Source organism: Pseudophryne corroboree, chromosome 7, assembly GCF_028390025.1.
Source record: "Pseudophryne corroboree isolate aPseCor3 chromosome 7, aPseCor3.hap2, whole genome shotgun sequence".
Taxonomy (NCBI): Eukaryota; Metazoa; Chordata; class Amphibia; order Anura; family Myobatrachidae; genus Pseudophryne; species Pseudophryne corroboree.
In genome coordinates, this window is record NC_086450.1 from 4,775,290 (window position 1) to 4,796,287 (window position 20,998).

General features: G+C 55.2%; 1 protein-coding gene across 2 annotated transcripts in view; it reads right to left on the reverse strand.

Annotated features, from left to right (window-relative positions):
* Positions 1–20,998, reverse strand: part of LOC134944080 (cytochrome P450 20A1) — a 43,887-nt gene that overhangs the window by 11,937 nt on the left and 10,952 nt on the right. For both annotated transcript variants that reach the window (XM_063932648.1, XM_063932649.1), the window contains exons 3-12: positions 20,762–20,928; positions 19,960–20,105; positions 18,579–18,746; positions 15,929–16,007; positions 11,386–11,501; positions 10,650–10,704; positions 4,654–4,774; positions 4,384–4,495; positions 3,335–3,399; positions 3,007–3,096 (exon numbers count right to left, since the gene is read on the reverse strand). In XM_063932648.1, coding sequence (XP_063788718.1) covers positions 3,007–3,096; positions 3,335–3,399; positions 4,384–4,495; positions 4,654–4,774; positions 10,650–10,704; positions 11,386–11,501; positions 15,929–16,007; positions 18,579–18,746; positions 19,960–20,105; positions 20,762–20,928 — 1,119 coding nt within the window. The remainder of the gene's footprint in view (positions 1–3,006; positions 3,097–3,334; positions 3,400–4,383; positions 4,496–4,653; positions 4,775–10,649; positions 10,705–11,385; positions 11,502–15,928; positions 16,008–18,578; positions 18,747–19,959; positions 20,106–20,761; positions 20,929–20,998) is intronic.

Sequence of the window (20,998 nt, forward strand, 5' to 3'; positions counted from 1 at the left end):
TTACATATGTATCTATACACATAGTGAACCCAATAGGGTAGAGAAATACATATTCCAGGGTGATATAATAGTGAACCCAATAAATATACACTCCTAGCCAATAGGGTAGAGAAATACATTGATATAATAGTGAACCCAAGAAAACCTGGGTTCTGCTTAATCTGCTATACTAGTGTCTATGCAACTAGCCCTGAACCTTATTGAGCTGAGACACAGCTCCTGTTACAGAGCGGGCTTCCTCTATGAAATGCCCGGCAAAGGTCTCCCCTGCAGGGAGAGATCCCTCTGGGCTATAGAGCGCTGAGAGCCGTGGCCGGGGAGCCCGCTGAGGAGAGCGGGATTAAGGTCCTTCCCCTCCTTATGTATCATGCACAGTACAGCCAGGCATGATACTATGTGAGTGTAGGGGAAGGAGCCTTCAGCGGCCGTGATTGAAGCGGTGAGCGGCATGCTGCAGCGGCCGGGGAGCGGTAGCACTGAGCCCGCTGTACAGAGCGGGAGTTAGCTCCACCCCCCCGTTTCGGCGCCAAATTTAAAACTAACCCGCTTCAGTGTAGCTGAAGCGGTGAGCGTCCTGTATCCCCCGCCGGCAATGTATGCCGCGGCCGGGAAGCGCTGAGCCCTCTGCACAGAGCGGGCGCTGTGCAGAGCGGGCTAAAGCTCCGCCCCCACCTCAATGGCGCCCATTTTAAATTTTAAGCAAAGGCTTTTATTAGAGGGGAGCCGGGATCTCTCTGGGTGAGTGCCCCCACAAATGCCCTCTATCACCCAGAGCACACTGCACAGTTAAATTGAGTAAATAAACAGTGGGCACACTGTAAATGTAAAATTATACAACAGTGGAGGGGGATAAATTGTACTCACCGCTGTCCCGATGTAGTGGCCCCGACACGCGCCGCACGCAGCGGTGTCCGGCCACGTATACTGTGCTGTCGGAATCTTCTGTCGACGAAGTGACCCTGACACGCGCCGCACGCAGCGGTGTCCGGCCACTGATACTCACCGCTGCCATGCTGCCGGAATCTTCTGCTGGATGGAGTGGTCCCGACACGCGCCGCACGCAGCGGTGTCCGCCAACTCAGGAGAGCTCAGTGTCTCCCTCAGCCGGGGCCCATCCCGAGCCGCACGCAGCTGCGATGGGACCCCGCCGGCAGCTCCCGCGGTGCAGACTGGCAGTGGCAGAGCTGCCAGTCTGTGCGTGTGTGAAAGAAAAATAAAATAATAAAGAAAAAATAGAAAATTCTTCAGCTAAACCCAAGTGAACCAGCTCACCTCGGGCACTAAACTAAGACTGGCTTGGAGGGGACATAGTAGGGGAGGAGCTAGCCTCAGTGTTGAAATTTTAAAGTGCCAGCTCCCAATTACTGCCTACTATTTCCCCATTGTAACTACGCTCCAGTGGCCCCTAGTGGATGAAGGAGAAAGAAACATGTTGACACCTGTTTGAATGGACGAGCGCCCCTCAACATGCACATTCAGTCTATGAAGGGAGCTCCCAAACCCCCTCCTTCTAAATCGGCCGCTGGCTATTCATGTCCTTTCATAAAGCAATTTATAATGAATGGCAGGACCCTGTATTTAGCTCCTGACCAATCTGTCGCTGTCTTGTGGCTCTAACGGTCGGGTCCGGTGATCACCTACCCTGCTATGGCGGACCTTTACCAAACTAACAATGTCCGCGTCCCATAAGCTAACCAGTCCCGCCAATAGGGCGATCAGTCTGGGTCACCCGTCATATTCGGTAACAATCTATGGACGGTAGATAGACATTACCTTGTTAGTGATCTCCACCGAGCACTACTAATCACTCTAATAACAGCAGTTGTCATGTTGCACATTAATGGGAGTGAATGTGTGACTGCAACACAAACATTGCATACACGGCTATAGCCTGCTAATGTCATGTATGACGCAATCAGTAGCCCACAGGATACACCAGTGCCAGTGGCGCATGTGATATAGCAGCACCAAGCGCTGGGAACAGACTACACAGACAGAGACAAAGGGGTGTAAGTACGCACCAGCAGCTTCTGTAACCAGCTGCGTCTCAGGGCTCTGACCAGACAATATACAGCGCAGGTTATAATGCACACAAAGCACGCCAGACTTTGCACCTAGTATTAATGCTGCACCAGGAGACTCTGCTGGTTGTGATAATGCAACGGTGTGCGACGGAGTCTGAAGCACAACGGAACCTGCCATAGGAAGTAGCTGCGGCCGCCACCTCATACACAGATTCAGTCTTCACATACAGATATACGAGTGTTGCATATCAAATCATCAGTGCAGTCTTCTCGTGCGTCCTAGATTATGCGCCGGACACTCATTGGACCTGGTGCGCTGAGAGAGGCGGTTTGGGGCGACTACAGTATTAGTGTATGAGGACATATCTGTACCTAATAAATGTTCCAATAAAATAAGTGTTTCACCAACGGTAACATTCCTAGATATTGCAGGCAATGGTGGAGAGTGTGAGGACTGGCCAATTAGTCGTTGTTTCGTAGAATCAATGCACGTTTACTACACTTTACGGATCTGCGCTGCATGCTTTCAATTAATTCCCGCCTGTACTAGGGTCTTACTCAGCCGGAAAGGAGAACACAAACAAACAATGCCCCCACTCCCACTGAGGGGTCTGTACGGGATGTGGAAGTGGGAAGCGCTGGTGCTGTACAAGTTATGTTCTGTATGACTTCTCTTCTTGTTCCTGTGTGCAATCCACAGCCCCAGGGGACACGTGCCTCCATTAGCACGCGGTGCCTCCATTAGCACGCGGTGCCACCCACATCACAAGTAACAATAAAAAAAGAAAAAGACAAAAGTGCTGAATGTATACTATAGTAAACCCGCTTTCACTCACTGTAACACATGCAGACTGATGGATGTCTTGCCTCCGTTAGGAATAATGACGGACGAGGACACCCCCCATTTACCAGTAACAACCAAGCCGTCCGTCTCTTATTCTACTCTCTATACAAGACCCCGCTCTGATGTATTAGCGCTTACCTGAGCTCAGGACACTCCTGGCTTCCTGAGAAACCCAACAGTGCGAGGTTCTGTTTGGCCGATTCCTCATCAAATCTGTCCGGGCTGAATCTGAGGACACAAAGCATTTCTTCACTAATCCCATCTCACTGGTTAAAGCTTCCAGCCAGAGCGCGCACGCACACACAAACAGAGCATGCACTCACGCATGTGGACAAAGCATGTACGCACACGTGGACAGAGCGCGCACGCACACATATATATGGACTAGCATCAAACAACAATAAAATAACAGACATAACAAATACAGAACCCAAGCTGTGCGCAGTGGCGGCAATGGGAGACGTACCTGTAGGCAGACGGCCAGGCCGCACTATCCTGGAGAACTACACCAAGCGCGTACAGCACCAGCGTCTACAATAGGGACACATCACTGCTCATTACATCATCCACTCATTCATTATACATCTCTACACCCTGCACCTTTCTAAATCCATGCAGTTCCTCTTTCCTGCCTGGGGTGTCGCTCTCTGCTCTGCAGCACACCCTGGAGCACACTCTGGTCTGTATTCAGCACTGAAATATAGGGGGTCATTCAGAGTTGTTCGCTCGTTGTCGATTTTCGCTATGCTGCGATTTGTTGCAAAATGCGCATGCGCTTAGTTATTTTACTAAAAACTTAGCAGTTTTGCTGTGGATCCTGCGGCGCTTTTCAGTCGCACTGCTGATCGGTGAATGATTGACAGGAAAGGGGCGTTTCTGGGTGGTAACTGAGCGTTTTCCGGTTGTGTGCTAAAAAACGCAGGCATGTCAGGGAAAAACGCAGGAGTGTCTGGAGAAACGGAGGAGTGGCTGGCCGAACGCAGGGCGTGTTTGTGACGTCAAACCAGGAACTAAACGGACTGAGGTGATCGCAATCTGTGAGTAGGTCTGGAGCTACTCAGAAACTGCAAGGAATTATTTAGTAGCAGTTCTGCTAATCTTTCATTCGCACTTCTGCTAAGCTAAGATACACTCCCAGAGGGCGGCGGCCTAGCGTGTGCAATGCTGCTAAAAGCAGCTAGCGAGCGAACAACTCGGAATGACCCCCATATACCCCAGTGTGCTGAGAATTACCAGGGAAGAGGGTGACACCCCAGGCAGGAAAGAGGAACTGCACATGCTTTGAAAAGGTGCAGGGTGCTAGAATGAACACTAAACTCTGCTCCTTGTATCTTACAGTCAGATTAATCCCCGTGTACCCACAATAAGGCGCTGGCCACGTAGCCTTGCACCGGGCATGGGCAAAGTACATACGGCACACATGCCAGGGTATAAGGCGGCAGATGGCAGTTACAGTAACAAACCATCTGCTTACCTGCATATAATATACAGCCCAATGTCTTCCGGCTACACTACCTCTTTAGGAATGAGGTGTTGCTCTATTCTCCCTTCCAGCTCCTGCAGGCGGGCAGCAATGGGGGTGAGGCTGGCGGTCCTGACCGTCTCACACAGTATCTGACGTCCGTAGCTGTTGCGAGAAGAGGACATGAGAAGCACACGGCTGGATCAGACATCCTAAATAACAGTTACCACAACGGGGGCGGACAATGAGGGGTCTATCACCAACAGAACTGCGGTGCAATTTACCCACACTAACATATCATAGGTATCACTGCAAGGACCAACCTGAGCTGTTCCAACTTCTCCATTGTGATTGGTCCTTTACCCAGGACCGAGGTCACCTCCTTGTGGAACTTCTCCTGTATGCCTTCAGCAGTTGTAAGGAAATAGATGGCCCACGTGCACACTGCAAGAGAGAGACAAACCGTGGCGTCATTACGCAGGGCCTACCACGTCACCAAACAGTGGCTTCATTACGCCGGGCCTAACACGTCACCAAACCGTGGCCTCATTACGCCGGGCCTAACACGTCACCAAACCGTGGCTTCATTATGCAGGGCCTACCATGTCACCAAACCGTGGCCTCATTACGCCGGGCCTAACACGTCACCAAACCGTGGCTTCATTATGCAGGGCCTACCATGTCACCAAACCGTGGCCTCATTACGCCAGGCCTACGTCACCAAACCGTGGCTTCATTACGCAGGGCCTACCACGTCACCAAACCGTGCATCATTACGCCGGGCCTACCACGTCACCAAACCATGGCTTCATTACGCAGGGCCTACCATGTCACCAAACCGTGGCCTCATTATGCCGGGCCTACCATGTCACCAAACCGTGGCCTCATTATGCCGGGCCTACCATGTCACCAAACCGTGGCCTCATTATGCCGGGCCTACCACGTCACCAAACCTTGGCCTCATTACGCCGGGGCTACCACCTCCAACACCCGGGATCTTTGTGGCACAGACTCGGGGCAGTGGTCTCATCAGGCTGGGGGCAGGTTATAGCGAGGCTTTACAGAAACATGGCCGACTGAATCACAGGCAGCTCCGTTTACACGTGGGGACTCATAACGAGGCCTCAACAACGCAAATAAGTCCACACAATGCACCTTTGCCGCCAAGTGAGCATAACTAACGCAAGGTAAAATATATAGAGATAAAATATTTAAAGCAGCCAATAATGAAAGTAGGAAATGACTTGCGCTTTACATAGAATAATGGAGGATAATATTCATTTAATGCTAAGCTACAATGGGCTACGACGCGATAACCTGCGCAGGTGAGAGGCGGGCAAGCAGTCAGGTAATGCTGGGAGCCGGGCACATTCTGCAGCCAGAGCTGGACAGCAGTCACACGGAGAATCCAGCCAGTGTGCGGCCACTTACCACAGACTCTACAGTAGCTTCATTAACCAGCTATATAGCGCTCTACACAAGCTGGATCCCACCATCATCCTACAGCGGTGACTGTGCAAGCTCCCCCATGCCCACCAGTGCCCCCCCCCAGCACCACTGCTCTCCAGATCTGCACCCTCACCCCCGGACCAGCGCCTCTACACCCTCACCCCCAGACCAGCGCCTCTGCTACCGGCCTCTGCACCCTCACCCCCGGACCAGCGCCTCTACACCCTCACCCCCGGACCAGCGCCTCTACACCCTCACCCCCGGACCAGCGCCTCTACACCCTCACCCCCGGACCAGCGCCTCTACACCCTCACCCCCGGACCAGCGCCTTTGCTACTGCAACCAGCGCCTCTGCACCCTCACCCCCGGACCAGCGCCTCTACACCCTCACCCCCGGACCAGCGCCTCTACACCCTCACCCCCGGACCAGCGCCTCTACACCCTCACCCCCGGACCAGCACCTTTGCTACTGCAACCAGCGCCTCTGCACCTTTGCTACTGCAACCAGTGCCTCTGCACCCTCACCCCCGGACCAGCGCCTCTGCACCCTCACCCCCGGACCAGCGCCTCTGCACCCTCACCCCCGGACCAGCGCCTCTGCACCCTCACCCCCGGACCAGCGCCTCTGCACCCTCACCCCCGGACCAGCGCCTCTACACCCTCACCCCCGGACCAGCACCTTTGCTACTGCAACCAGCGCCTCTGCACCCTTATCCCCGGACCAGCGCCTATGCGCCCTCACCCCCCTGGACCAGCACCTTTGCTACTGCAACCAGCGCCTCTGCACCCTTATCCCCGGACCAGCGCCTATGCGCCCTCACCCCCCTGGACCAGCACCTTTACTACTGCAACCAGCGCCTCTGCACCCTTATCCCCGGACCAGCGCCTCTGCACCCTCACCCCCCCGGACCAGCACCTTTGCTACTGCAACCAGCGCCTCTGCACCCTTGTCCCCGGAGCAGCGCCTCTGCACCCTTATCCCCGGACCAGCGCCTCTGCACCCTCACCCCCGGGCCAGCGCCTCTGCACCCTCACCCCCGGGCCAGCGCCTCTGCACCCTCACCCCCGGGCCAGCGCCTCTGCACCCTCACCCCCGGGACAGCGCCTCTACACCCTCACCCCCGGGACAGCGCCTCTACACCCTCACCCCCGGGACAGCGCCTCTACACCCTCACCCCCGGACCAGCGCCTCTGCACCCTCACCCCCGGACCAGCGCCTCTGCACCCTCACCCCCGGACCAGCGCCTCTGCACCCTCACCCCCGGACCAGCGCCTCTACACCCTCACCCCCGGACCAGCGCCTCTACACCCTCACCCCCGGACCAGCGCCTCTGCACCCTCACCCCCGGACCAGCGCCTCTACACCCTCACCCCCGGACCAGCACCTTTGCTACTGCAACCAGCGCCTCTGCACCCTTATCCCCGGACCAGCGCCTATGCGCCCTCACCCCCCTGGACCAGCACCTTTGCTACTGCAACCAGCGCCTCTGCACCCTTATTCCCGGACCAGCGCCTCTGCGCCCTCACCCCCCCGGACCAGCACCTTTGCTACTGCAACCAGCGCCTCTGCACCCTTATCCCCGGACCAGCGCCTCTGCACCCTCACCCCCCCGGACCAGCACCTTTGCTACTGCAACCAGCGCCTCTGCACCCTTGTCCCCGGAGCAGCGTCTCTGCACCCTCATCCCCGGACCAGCGCCTCTGCACCCTCACCCCCGGGCCAGCGCCTCTGCACCCTCACCCCCGGGCCAGGGCCTCTGCACCCTCACCCCCGGGCCAGCGCCTCTGCACCCTCACCCCCGGGCCAGCGCCTCTACACCCTCACCCCCGGGCCAGCGCCTCTACACCCTCACCCCCGGGCCAGCGCCTCTACACCCTCACCCCCGGGCCAGCGCCTCTACACCCTCACCCCCGGGCCAGCGCCTCTACACCCTCACCCCCGGACCAGCGCCTCTGCACCCTCACCCCCGGACCAGCGCCTCTACACCCTCACCCCCGGACCAGCGCCTCTGCACCATCACCCCCGGACCAGCGCCTCTGCACCCTCACCCCCGGACCAGCGCCTCTGCACCCTCACCCCCGGACCAGCGCCTCTGCACCCTCACCCCTGGACCAGCGCCTCTACACCCTCACCCCCGGACCAGCGCCTCTACACCCTCACCCCCGGACCAGCGCCTCTACACCCTCACCCCCGGACCAGCGCCTTTGCTACTGCAACCAGCGCCTCTGCACCTTTGCTACTGCAACCAGCACCTCTGCACCCTCACCCCCGGACCAGCGCCTCTGCACCCTCACCCCCGGACCAGAGCCTCTGCACCCTCACCCCCGGACCAGCGCCTCTGCACCCTCACCCCCGGACCAGCGCCTCTGCACCCTCACCCCCGGACCAGCGCCTCTGCACCCTCACCCCCGGACCAGCGCCTCTGCACCCTCACCCCCGGACCAGCGCCTCTGCACCCTCACCCCCGGACCAGCGCCTCTGCACCCTTATCCCCGGACCAGCGCCTATGCGCCCTCACCCCCCTGGACCAGCACCTTTGCTACTGCAACCAGCGCCTCTGCACCCTTATCCCCGGACCAGCGCCTCTGCGCCCTCACCCCCCCGGACCAGCACCTTTGCTACTGCAACCAGCGCCTCTGCACCCTTATCCCCGGACCAGCGCCTCTGCACCCTCACCCCCCCGGACCAGCACCTTTGCTACTGCAACCAGCGCCTCTGCACCCTTGTCCCCGGAGCAGCGCCTCTGCACCCTCATCCCCGGGCCAGCGCCTCTGCACCCTCACCCCCGGGCCAGCGCCTCTGCACCCTCACCCCCGGGCCAGCGCCTCTGCACCCTCACCCCCGGGCCAGCGCCTCTGCACCCTCACCCCCGGGCCAGCGCCTCTGCACCCTCACCCCCGGGCCAGCGCCTCTGCACCCTCACCCCCGGGCCAGCGCCTCTGCACCCTCACCCCCGGGCCAGCGCCTCTGCACCCTCACCCCCGGACCAGCGCCACTACACCCTCACCCCCGGACCAGCGCCTCTACACCCTCACCCCCGGACCAGCGCCTCTACACCCTCACCCCCGGACCAGCACCTTTGCTACTGCAACCAGCGCCTCTGCACCCTTATCCCCAGACCAGCGCCTATGCGCCCTCACCCCCCTGGACCAGCACCTTTGCTACTGCAACCAGCGCCTCTGCACCCTTATTCCCGGACCAGCGCCTCTGCGCCCTCACCCCCCCGGACCAGCACCTTTGCTACTGCAACCAGCGCCTCTGCACCCTTATCCCCGGACCAGCGCCTCTGCACCCTCACCCCCCCGGACCAGCACCTTTGCTACTGCAACCAGCGCCTCTGCACCCTTGTCCCCGGAGCAGCGTCTCTGCACCCTCATCCCCGGACCAGCGCCTCTGCACCCTCACCCCCGGACCAGCGCCTCTACACCCTCACCCCCGGACCAGCGCCTCTACACCCTCACCCCCGGACCAGCGCCTCTGCACCCTCACCCCCGGACCAGCGCCTCTGCACCCTCACCCCCGGACCAGCGCCTCTGCACCCTCACCCCCGGACCAGCGCCTCTGCACCCTCACCCCCGGACCAGCGCCTCTACACCCTCACCCCCGGACCAGCGCCTCTACACCCTCACCCCCGGACCAGCGCCTCTGCACCCTCACCCCCGGACCAGCGCCTCTGCACCCTCACCCCCGGACCAGCGCCTCTACACCCTCACCCCCGGACCAGCGCCTCTACACCCTCACCCCCGGACCAGCGCCTCTACACCCTCACCCCCGGACCAGCGCCTCTACACCCTCACCCCCGGACCAGCGCCTTTGCTACTGCAACCAGCGCCTCTGCACCCTCACCCCGGGACCAGCACCTTTGCTACTGCAACCAGCACCTCTGCACCCTTATCCCCAGACCAGCGCCTCTGCGCCCTCACTCCCCCCGGCCCAGCGCCTCTGAACCCTCACCCCCGGACCAAGGACAAGGGAAGCCGTAACCTAGTAGGTAGGTGTGGTCAGGTCCCAGTCTCGAGCCAGCTCCTCCTAAGTGCTCACCGGCAGCCGCGGCACGTAAGTGGTTAAACACCGTGTTTAATAGGTGCTAAGCGCCCTGTGTAAAACGGTTACCGGCGCTAGTGCTGGGTATGAGGAAACTTGTATTTTTAAATGTGATTGTGCTGCCGCGGCCAGGGCCCTCTACGGCGACCATGAAGGGTGTTAACCAGTGGTGTGCTCCTCTTATACCATCATTTAAGCCATTCATTTTAGAGCTCTCGGTCATTTATTTACATTATCCTTTATTTTACATCACACATTTCTTAGACCTCCCGTCCACATCCTCCTTCATTGTGAAACGTGTGCCTCACACAGAGGGGCGTGTGACTGAGGGGGCTCAGGGACGTGAGGGAATATGGGGGTGGCCAGGAGGTATAAACAGAAAATTATGAGGTGCTGCAGAACAGCGCCCCCTGCCTTGCGGTGACCTGTAGGGTGGTATATGTCGCACCATCCGGCTTGCCGTTTATTCTCTCTCTCATTTGGTTGGGCATGTGAGAAGGATGTGATTCTGAACCACTTCAACTGGGGGTTGGATGGGGGCTTATTTACCTTAAAAAAAAAAAAGTTACCCTATTAAGTGCTAGCTCCTTAACCCTCACTATGCCCCATTATCATCAGTGTCCCCCGGATGGACTTAAAGGTAAGTACCAAACATGTTATTTTTGCAGCATAATAGTGAGGTGTGAAAGGCCAGGGTAATATTACACACCAGGCATGTAGAATCTTTCCATTAAAGAGAGAACTTCCCCTACGGGAATTTGTGCATCAAGTTATTTACAGAAGACAAAGTCCATACAGAGGAGTCAGTAACACGAGGAAACTCACGGTTAGCGGTGATCACGCAGCCCGCCAGGGAGAAGATCATACTGTCTTCCAGGACCTGCGGAGAACACAGCGCCCTGATTACATATAATACAGTCAGTGAGCTCAATAACAACAAAGCAGACGCCGGAAAGTCACCATCGGTGGGTAACAAAGGCTTACCGTAAATTGGGCCATATTCAGGTTTGTAAGTAAAGCAAAAAAATCAAGCAACTGGGCAAAACCATGTGCACTGCTGGTGGGGCAGATGTAACATGTGCAGAGAGAGTTAGATTTGGGTGGGGTGTGTTCAAGCTGAAATCTAAATTGTGGTGTAAAAATAAAGCAGGCAGTATTTACCCTGCACAGAAACAAAATAACCCACCCAAATCTAACTCTCTCTGCACATGTTACATCTGCCACACCTGCAGTGCACATGGTTTTGCCCAGTTGATAACTTTTTTGGTGTGCTAACAAACCTGAATAACCCCCACGGAGTAACAGTAAAGGACATATATAGATAACTATCATTCATTTACAGCCCCGAGGAGCGAGTCTGCCCAACGTACCCACCTGGGTAACATGTGCCCTCTTCCAGTGTGTTATAAAAGCTTATAGTTGTGCAATGCACTGACAGATGGTATACGCATGGGAAGAAGACTGATGGCCTATATTCCTAGGATTTCTGGCGCCACAGGTCAGGTGAGTAGGTTTCCTATAATGAACCTTTACCTCTGCCCCCTGTGGGTCACGGACTCACCTGCTTGTCACTCAGGTTCCCCTGCAGCAAGGAATCCATGAACACGTGACGTCCGGGGCTCTTCCCCCTGCGCTCCTTGATGGCTTTCTTCAGCACGGTTTCCATCTCCATCAGAGCTTAAACCACAAACAGGAAACTCGTTAATTTTACTCCGGACATCATCGGCGCGGACATAAAATAACCAGAACTGCGCGTTTTAATGCGCGTCCCTTTGGGGATGTCAGGAGGATTACACATTAACTTGCGTTACGCTCTGTCCAGCGACAGGATCTCTCTGTGTTCCCTTTCTGCTTAGAACACAGGCCTGGCATTACAGCAATGGCGGTACTACGCAGTACATTTACGGATACATGAGAGAGTGCGACATAAACAATGCAGCATATTGTACCAACACAGACACAAAATTCAGTGTTAGAGCAACATTGCCTGGGAAAGCCATGTACTGAATGCCGCCATATATCATATAGGAAACCGCAGCGATACAAAGAGACATCAGATGCAAATATACATGTAACACTTTCAGGGAAAATAATACCGGGAATAAGCCCAACCTCTACAATGCAGACGAGAGGAGGAGGCATCTCAGGAGCGGAGCTAAAGTAACTCTGTGGGCGCAGGAATAACCTATTAGGAGGAAAAGCGGTGGAAGCAGGGACAAGGGAAGGAGTAACCTATTAGGAGGGTAGGAGGCGGAAGCAGGGACAAGGGAAGGAATAACTTAGTAGGAGGGTAAGAGGTGGAAGCAGGGACAAGGGAAGGAATAACCTATTAGGAGGGAAAGCGGTGGAAGCAGGGACAAGGAATAACCTATTAGAAGGGAAAGCGGTGGAAGCAGGGACAAGGAATAACCTATTAGAAGGGAAAGCGGTGGAAGCAGGGACAAGAGAAGGAATAACCTATTAGAAGGGAAAGAGGTGGAAGCAGGGACAAGGGAAGGAATAACCTATTAGAAGGGAAAGAGGTGGAAGCAGGGACAAGGGAAGGAATAACCTATTAGAAGGGAAAGAGGTGGAAGCAGGGACAAGGGAAGGAATAACCTATTAGAAGGGAAAGAGGTGGAAGCAGGGACAAGGGAAGGAATAACCTATTAGAAGGGAAAGAGGTGGAAGCAGGGACAAGGGAAGGAATAACCTATTAGGAGGGAAAGAGGTGGAAGCAGGGACAAGGGAAGGAATAACCTATTAGGAGGGAAAGAGGTGGAAGCAGGGACAAGTGAAGGAGTAACCTAGTAGGAGGGTAGGAGGTGGAAGCAGGGACAAGGGAAGGAATAACCTATTAGAAGGGAAAGCGGTGGAAGCAGGGACAAGGAATAACCTATTAGAAGGGAAAGCGGTGGAAGCAGGGACAAGGAATAACCTATTAGAAGGGAAAGCGGTGGAAGCAGGGACAAGGAATAACCTATTAGAAGGGAAAGCGGTGGAAGCAGGGACAAGGAATAACCTATTAGAAGGGAAAGCGGTGGAAGCAGGGACAAGGGAAGGAATAACCTATTAGAAGGGAAAGAGGTGGAAGCAGGGACAAGGGAAGGAATAACCTATTAGGAGGGAAAGAGGTGGAAGCAGGGACAAGGGATGGAATAACCTAGTAGGAAGGTAAGAGGTGGAAGCAGGGACAAGGGATGGAATAACCTAGTAGGAAGGTAGGAGGTGGAAGCAGGGACAAGGGATGGAATAACCTAGTAGGAAGGTAGGAGGTGGAAGCAGGGACAAGGGATGGAATAACCTAGTAGGAAGGTAGGAGGTGGAAGCAGGGACAAGGGAAGGAGTAACCTATTAGGAAGGTAAGAGGTGGAAGCAGGGACAAGTGAAGGAGTAACCTAGTAGGTGGGGAAAAGGTAGAAGCGGGGACAAGTGAAGGAGTAACCTAGTAGGAGGGGAAAGAGGTGGAAGCAGGGACAAGGGAAGGAGTAACCTAGTAGGAGGGGGAAGAGGTGGAAGCAGGGACAAGGGAAGGGAGTAACCTAGTAGGAGGGAAAGAGGTGGAAGCAGGGACAAGGGAAGGAGTAACCTAGTAGGAGGGGGAAGAGGTGGAAGCAGGGACAAGGGAAGGGAGTAACCTAGTAGGAGGGAAAGAGGTGGAAGCAGGGACAAGGGAAGGAGTAACCTAGTAGGAGGGGGAAGAGGTGGAAGCAGGGACAAGGGAAGGGAGTAACCTAGTAGGAGGGAAAGAGGTGGAAGCAGGGACAAGGGAAGGAGTAACCTAGTAGGAGGGGGAAGAGGTGGAAGCAGGGACAAGGGAAGGAATAACCTAGTAGGAGGGTAGGAGGTGGAAGCAGGGACAAGGGAAGGAATAACCTAGTAGGAGGGTAGGAGGTGGAAGCAGGGACAAGGGAAGGAATAACCTAGTAGGAGGGTAGGAGGTGGAAGCAGGGACAAGGGATGGAATAACCTAGTAGGAAGGTAAGAAGTGGAAGCAGGGACAAGGGAAGGAATAACCTATTAGGAGGGAAAGCGGTGGAAACGGAGACAAGGGAAGGGAGTAACCTAGTAGGATGGAAAGAGGTGGAAGCAGGGACAAGGGATGGAATAACCTAGTAGGAAGGTAGGAGGTGGAAGCAGGGACAAGGGAAGGAATAACCTACTGGGAGGGTAAGAAGTGGAAGCAGGGACAAGGGAAGGAATAACCTATTAGGAGGGAAAGCGGTGGAAACGGAGACAAGGGAAGGGAGTAACCTAGTAGGATGGAAAGAGGTGGAAGCAGGGACAAGGGAAGGAGTAACCTAGTAGGAGGGTAGGAGGTGGAAGCAGGGACAAGGGAAGGAGTAACCTAGTAGGAGGGTAAGAGGTGGAAGCAGGGACAAGGGAAGGAGTAACCTAGTAGGAGGGTAGGAGGTGGAAGCAGGGACAAGGGAAGGAGTAACCTAGTAGGAGGGTAAGAGGTGGAAGCAGGGACAAGGGAAGGGAGTAACCTAGTAGGATGGAAAGAGGTGGAAGCAGGGACAAGGGAAGGAGTAACCTAGTAGGAGGTGGAAGCAGGGACAAGGGAAGGAATAACCTATTAGGAGGGAAAGCGGTGGAAACGGAGACAAGGGAAGGGAGTAACCTAGTAGGTGGGGAAAGAGGTGGAAGCAGGAGTAACCTAGTAGGTGGGGAAGAGGTGAAAGCAGGGACAAGGGAAGGAATAACCTGTTAGGGGGGGTAAGAGGTGGAAGCAGGGACAAGGGAAGGAATAACCTGTTAGGGGGGTAAGAGGTGGAAGAAGGGACAAGGGAAGGAATAACCTACTAGGAGGGTAAGAGGTGGAATCACGGACAAGGGAAGGAGTAACCTAGTAGGAGGGAAAGAGGTGGAAGCAGGGACAAGGGAAGGTCTCCTGACCGCTGGCCAGCCATACCATACCATACCATACCCGGGAGTAATCTAGTAGGTGGGGAAAGGGGAGATGGAGCAGAGACAAGGGAAGGAATAAACTAGTAGGTAGGGAAAGGGTGGTAGGAGCAAGAACAATGGAAGGAGTAACCTAGTAGGTAGGGAAGAGGTGGGTGCAGGTACAAGGGAAAGAGTAACCTAGTAGGTGGGGAAAGAGGTGGAAGCAGGGACAAGGGAAGGAATAACCTGTTAGGGGGGTAAGAGGTGGAAGCAGGGATAAGGGAAGGAATAACCTGTTAGGGGGGTAAGAGGTGGAAGCAGGGATAAGGGAAGGAATAACCTACTAGGAGGGTAAGAGGTGGAAGCAGGGACAAGGGAAGGAGTAACCTAGTAGGAGGGAAAGAGGTGGAAGCAGGGACAAGGGAAGGTCTCCTGACCGCTGGCCAGCCATACCATACCCGGAAGGAGTAATCTAGTAGGTGGGGAAAGGGGAGATGGAGCAGAGACAAGGGAAGGAGTAACCTAGTAGGTAAGCAAAGGGTGGTAGGAGCAGGAACAATGGAAGGAGTAACCTAGTAGGTAGGGAAGAGGTGGGTGCAGGTACAAGGGAAAGAGTAACCTAGTAGGTAGGGAAGGGGTGGGAGCAGGGACAAGGGAAGGAGTAACCTAGTAGGTAGGGAAGGGGTGGGAGCAGGGACAAGGGAAGGAGTAACCTAGTAGGTAGGTGTGGCCAGGTCCCAGTCTCGAGCCAGCTCCTCCTAAGTGCTCACCGGCAGCCGCGGCAGGTAAGTGGTTAAACACCGTGTTTAATAGGTGCTAAGCGCCCTGTGCTGGGTATGAGGAAACTTGTATTTTTAAATGTGATTGTGCTGCCGCGGCCAGGGCCCTCTCCGGCGACCATGAAGGGTGTTAACCAGTGGTGTGCTGCGCCGGGGGGCTGGGAGACCTATACCAGGATGCAGTGCTGGGTGGTGATGTAGGATACATACACACGGTTCTCTTTCCTTCTGGTGGTGCCGTGTATAGCGGAGCGCCATCAGAAGGAATGAGAACTGAATGTATATATTATATTGAGGACCTGGTTCATGAGCTGCAGGCTATAATGTACCTCGTAGCCACGTCATTTCCAGGTGTGTAATAGTAAGGACAAGCATGACGGCACTCGCAGTAAATGGTGGCCTGCGACAGAAGGATCTGGTGCATTTCGCTGCGTGTGCACCTGAAAAAAGCCTCACCATTTTCATACTGCTTTTTCCGACTGGGGCTCCTTTCTATTGAGCCATCGAGGAAACCCTTCCCGATCTCAGACCATATCTGTAACAACAAATCACACGAGTATCAGTGGCATCTGCTGCGCTTGTCTTGTTCCCGTCACCTTGGTCTTCCTACAGACAGGCAATGCTGCCACCCACAGGCTGCACGTGGTACTGTGCGGCAGAGGGGCTGGCATGTATGTAGGACATGGTAGATAAGCTGGGAACATGAACACCGGACCCCAGGGGCAATAGGCATAACTAAATATTTCATTTTCACAAATTCCATTATTATAGAACTGTATTTCAGTTTGTACCGAGGATCCTGCAAGAATAGAATTCACTAAAATTACCCCTTTACCTCCGTACAACTACATCACCAACAGCAACCGGTGAGGATAAAAGAGCAGCATAATCTCTAATGTACTTAGCTCTGGCTAATCAATCAGATGTCGTACATATACAGCTGCATGTCACTGATTACACTGTAGCGACTTGGATAATAGGCTAAAATAAAGATGGACTCATGAACCCTCACACCTGCAAGAGCTTTCTATCCTGAGAAGCAGCGCAGCAGAACTATGCAGGTAGCTGCAGATTCCATGTCAGCCACGTACCCCCCCTGTGCGTCAGCCACTAACCCCCCCCCCTGTGCGTCAGCCACGTAACCCCCCCCGTGCGTCAGCCACGCACTAAGTGCCACGTACCCCCTGCGAGTCAGCCATGTACCCCCTGTGCATCGGCCACCTCCGCCAGAGCCACCATCTCCACATGATCGAGCCACCCAGTGTCACCAAATAACCCACATGCCATCTCCAGTTTGGGTCCCTTCATAGATGATCAGAGTGTAACTGATATAATATGGAGTCAGAAACACAAAGCACCCAGAGCCTAGGTGTCCCTAGCAGATTCTCCACGTGGGGAGAGAATATAGTACATAGGATGGAGTCTCAGGGCACTGCACTCCCCACCTGCAGCTAAGCCTGTGTGTGAGACAAGCATCTCGCTGTGTACATGAGGGCAGACTAGATGGCCAAGTGGTTCTTATCTGCGTCATATTCTATGTGCCTAAGTCCTGCGGTACGTCACTAGCCCGCTCCCCTCAGCTCAGTAATCACGGCTGGTGAGTGACCGGGTGCTCCTGCGGTACGTCACTAGCCCGTTCCCCTCAGCTCAGTAATCACGGCTGGTGAGTGACCGGGTGCTCCTGCGGTACATCACTAGCCCGTTCCCCTCAGCTCAGTGATCACGGCTGGTGAGTGACCGGGTGCTCCTGCGATACATCACTAGCCCGTTCTCCTCAGCTCAGTGATCACGGCTGGTGAGTGACCGGGTGCTCCTGCGGTACATCACTAGCCCGTTCCCCTCAGCTCAGTGATGACGGCTGGTTAGTGACCAGGTGCCCCTGCGGTACATCACTAGCCCGTTCCCCTCAGCTCAGTAATCACGGCTGGAGAGTGACCGGGTGCGCCTGCGGTATATCACTAGCCCGTTCCCCTCAGCTCAGTAATCACGGTTGGTTAGTGACCGGGTGCTCCTGTGGTACATCACTAGCCCGTTCCCCTCAGCTTAGTAATCACGGTTGGTTAGTGACCGGGTGCTCCTGCGATACATCACTAGCCCGTTCTCCTCAGCTCAGTAATCACGGCTGGAGAGTGACCGGGTGCGCCTGCGGTATATCACTAGCCCGTTCCCCTCAGCTCAGTAATCACGGTTGGTTAGTGACCAGGTGCCCCTGCGGTACATCACTAGCCCGTTCCCCTCAGCTCAGTGATCACGGTTGGTTAGTGACCGGGTGCTCCTGCGATACATCACTAGCCCGTTCTCCTCAGCTCAGTAATGACGGCTGGTGAGTGACCGGGTGCCCCTGCGGTACATCACTAGCCCGTTCTCCTCAGCTCAGTGATCACGGCTGGTGAGTGACCGGGTGCTCCTGCGATACATCACTAGCCCGTTCTCCTCAGCTCAGTGATCACGGCTGGTGAGTGACCGGGTGCTCCTGCGGTACATCACTAGCCCGTTCTCCTCAGCTCAGTAATCACGGCTGGTGAGTGACCGGGTGCGCCTGCGGTATATCACTAGCCCGTTCTCCTCAGCTCAGTAATCACGGCTGGTGAGTGACCGGGTGCCCCTGCGGTACATCACTAGCCCATTCCCCTCAGCTTAGTAATCACGGCTGGTGAGTGACCGGGTGCTCCTGCGATACATCACTAGCCCGTTCTCCTCAGCTCAGTAATCACGGCTGGTGAGTGACCGGGTGCTCCTGCGGTACATCACTAGCCTGCTCCCCTCAGCTCAGTAATGACGGCTGGTTAGTGACCAGGTGCTCCTGCGATACATCACTAGCCCGTTCTCCTCAGCTCAGTAATCACGGCTGGTGAGTGACCGGGTGCTCCTGCGGTACATCACTAGCCCTTTCCCCTTAGCTCAGTAATGACGGCTGGTTAGTGACCGGGTGCTCCTGTGGTACATCACTAGCCCGTTCTCCTCAGCTCAGTAATCACGGCTGGTGAGTGACCAGGTGCCCCTGTGGTACATCACTAGCCCGTTCTCCTCAGCTCAGTAATCACGGCTGGCGAGTGACCAGGTGCCCCTGTGGTACGTTACTAGCCCGCTCCCCCCCAGTACTCACGGCTTCATGGTTCTTGCGGAATCGGATAACCTCCTGATCATCTTCGAAGCTGCTGCCCATTGCTGTCTGAGTGACAGACTTCATGGCAAAGCCTAGCATGTGCTGGCACAGGGGCACATGCTGAGACTGAGGGTACGAGCTCCACTTTGCCAGCAACTCCTCGGAAAGCTGCAAAAGATCATGTGATCATGAGTGTCATGGAGACCCCTTACATCCATTCTCTCACACGCCAGAGGCTGTACTTCCAGCAATCCTCTCACACGCCCAGAGGCTGTACTTCCAGCAATCCTCTCACACGCCAGAGGCTGTACTTCCAGCAATCCTCTCACACGCCCAGAGGCTGTACTTCCAGCAATCCTCTCACACGCCAGAGGCTGTACTTCCAGCAATCCTCTCACACGCCAGAGGCTGTACTTCCAGCAATCCTCTCTCACGCCCAGAGGCTGTACTTCCAGCAATCCTCGCACACGCCCAGAGGCTGTACTTCCAGCAATCCTCGCACACGCCCAGAGGCTGTACTTCCAGCAATCCTCTCACACGCCCAGAGGCTGTACTTCCAGCAATCCTCGCACACGCCCAGAGGCTGTACTTCCAGCAATCCTCTCACACGCCCAGAGGCTGTACTTCCAGCAATCCTCTCACACGCCCAGAGGCTGTACTTCCAGCAATCCTCGCACACGCCCAGAGGCTGTACTTCCAGCAATCCTCGCACACGCCCAGAGGCTGTACTTCCAGCAATCCTCTCACACGCCCAGAGGCTGTACTTCCAGCAATCCTCGCACACGCCCAGAGGCTGTACTTCCAGCAATCCTCTCACACGCCCAGAGGCTGTACTTCCAGCAATCCTCTCACACGCCCAGAGGCTGTACTTCCAGCAATCCTCGCACACGCCCAGAGGCTGTACTTCCAGCAATCCTCTCACACGCCAGAGGCTGTACTTCCAGCAATTATATTAGGTTTACAACAGATCACCAAGCAGGGCGTATCTGTACAAAGTTATAATCACGGCTTAAAATGTATAAAATAATGTTATTTATTGGTGTCAATACGAGCATTATTACCATATTCACAAATCTGGGTTTTCAATCTGGTGTTAACGTCAGCCTTCGCGGCATTGTGGGGCGAGCTACAAAACCAAAGCTTGTAGAATTAATCTATGGATTCTCTCAGGACAGAGCACGTAAATGCACAGACAGCCGTGTCAGAGACCTACGGGCAGGTCTGCTAGACAGTAACGATGAATCCTGGTCCTAGTGAAGGGCATATGGGGGCATGAGGTGAATATGTACCGGGAGCAGGGGGTAGAAACAGTCGCCCTCTGTCTGATACAAGCTGCGGCTCTCGGCACCCCCACCGTAGCACCCAACCGTCTCTGAGTTACCTTTATTATTATGCTGAAGTTGCTTTGCAGAGACCTATTGATGGCATTCTCATACAGCTTCTTCTGCAGATGACTCTCCGCCACTTCACCAATGACTCCCGACTGGTAGCCCAAGAGAGATTTCAGCATCATCTGGAAGGGATCCGCTAGAAGAGGAGAATAAGGCCACAATCGCTTAGTAATTCACACGGGAATTGTGCCCTGAAGGGAGAGCATCCACCCAAGCTGCAGTATAGCAGCCGGACCTTTCCACGTAAGCGCTGTTCCGGCGGCTCAGCATGCCGCGGTGCCACGCTCACTCATCTTCATAACTAGTAACCCACACGCAAGGGGCGGAACTCGAGCGTACGGGGCTGAAAGGAAGCGCGCATGAGAAATAGGAGTATCCTCACCGAAATGCGGATCTGGAGGCACGCCCACATCGGCGCCTGCTACTAGTCACCACTGCGCACGTGCATCTGTCCTGTACTAGAGAATAAGATAATAAGGCGTATTCCCGCTGGTCTGTGTCTGCAAACCCGCATTTGTGAGCACGCCCTTACTGATGAGAACGCCCAATCACGCCAGAGTAACGCCTCTGTGGCGGTAATGGTAAACTACGCATTACCCGTATTTACGTACGCCAGTTTTCTACTGATGTGCGGTGTACAATCACACAATGCTCACTAAGCAAGCGGGAATACGTTCAGCTCCGCATCCACCATATGACGACGACCCAACGGCCGGATCAGTGAGCAAGATGGCAACAATTGTCTGGTCTAATTACACTGATCTGAGGGTTCAGGTAAGGGAATATACTCACACGTTCTGTTAGGGTTGATGTGTTGACGTAACAAATCCAGAGACCCCAGGCTGACAACCAGTCGCCGACCAAACCAGAAGGAAGCTACAGGCCCAAACTTCTCGTGCAAGTTCACCAGGAACTCGTGCAAACTCCCGCTGTTCACAATGTCCTGCAGGTTGCCATCCCTGGAAGGAAGAGGCACGAGGTGAGGGGTGGTATAAAACGCAATGTATCCACATTGGAGAATAAAACAGA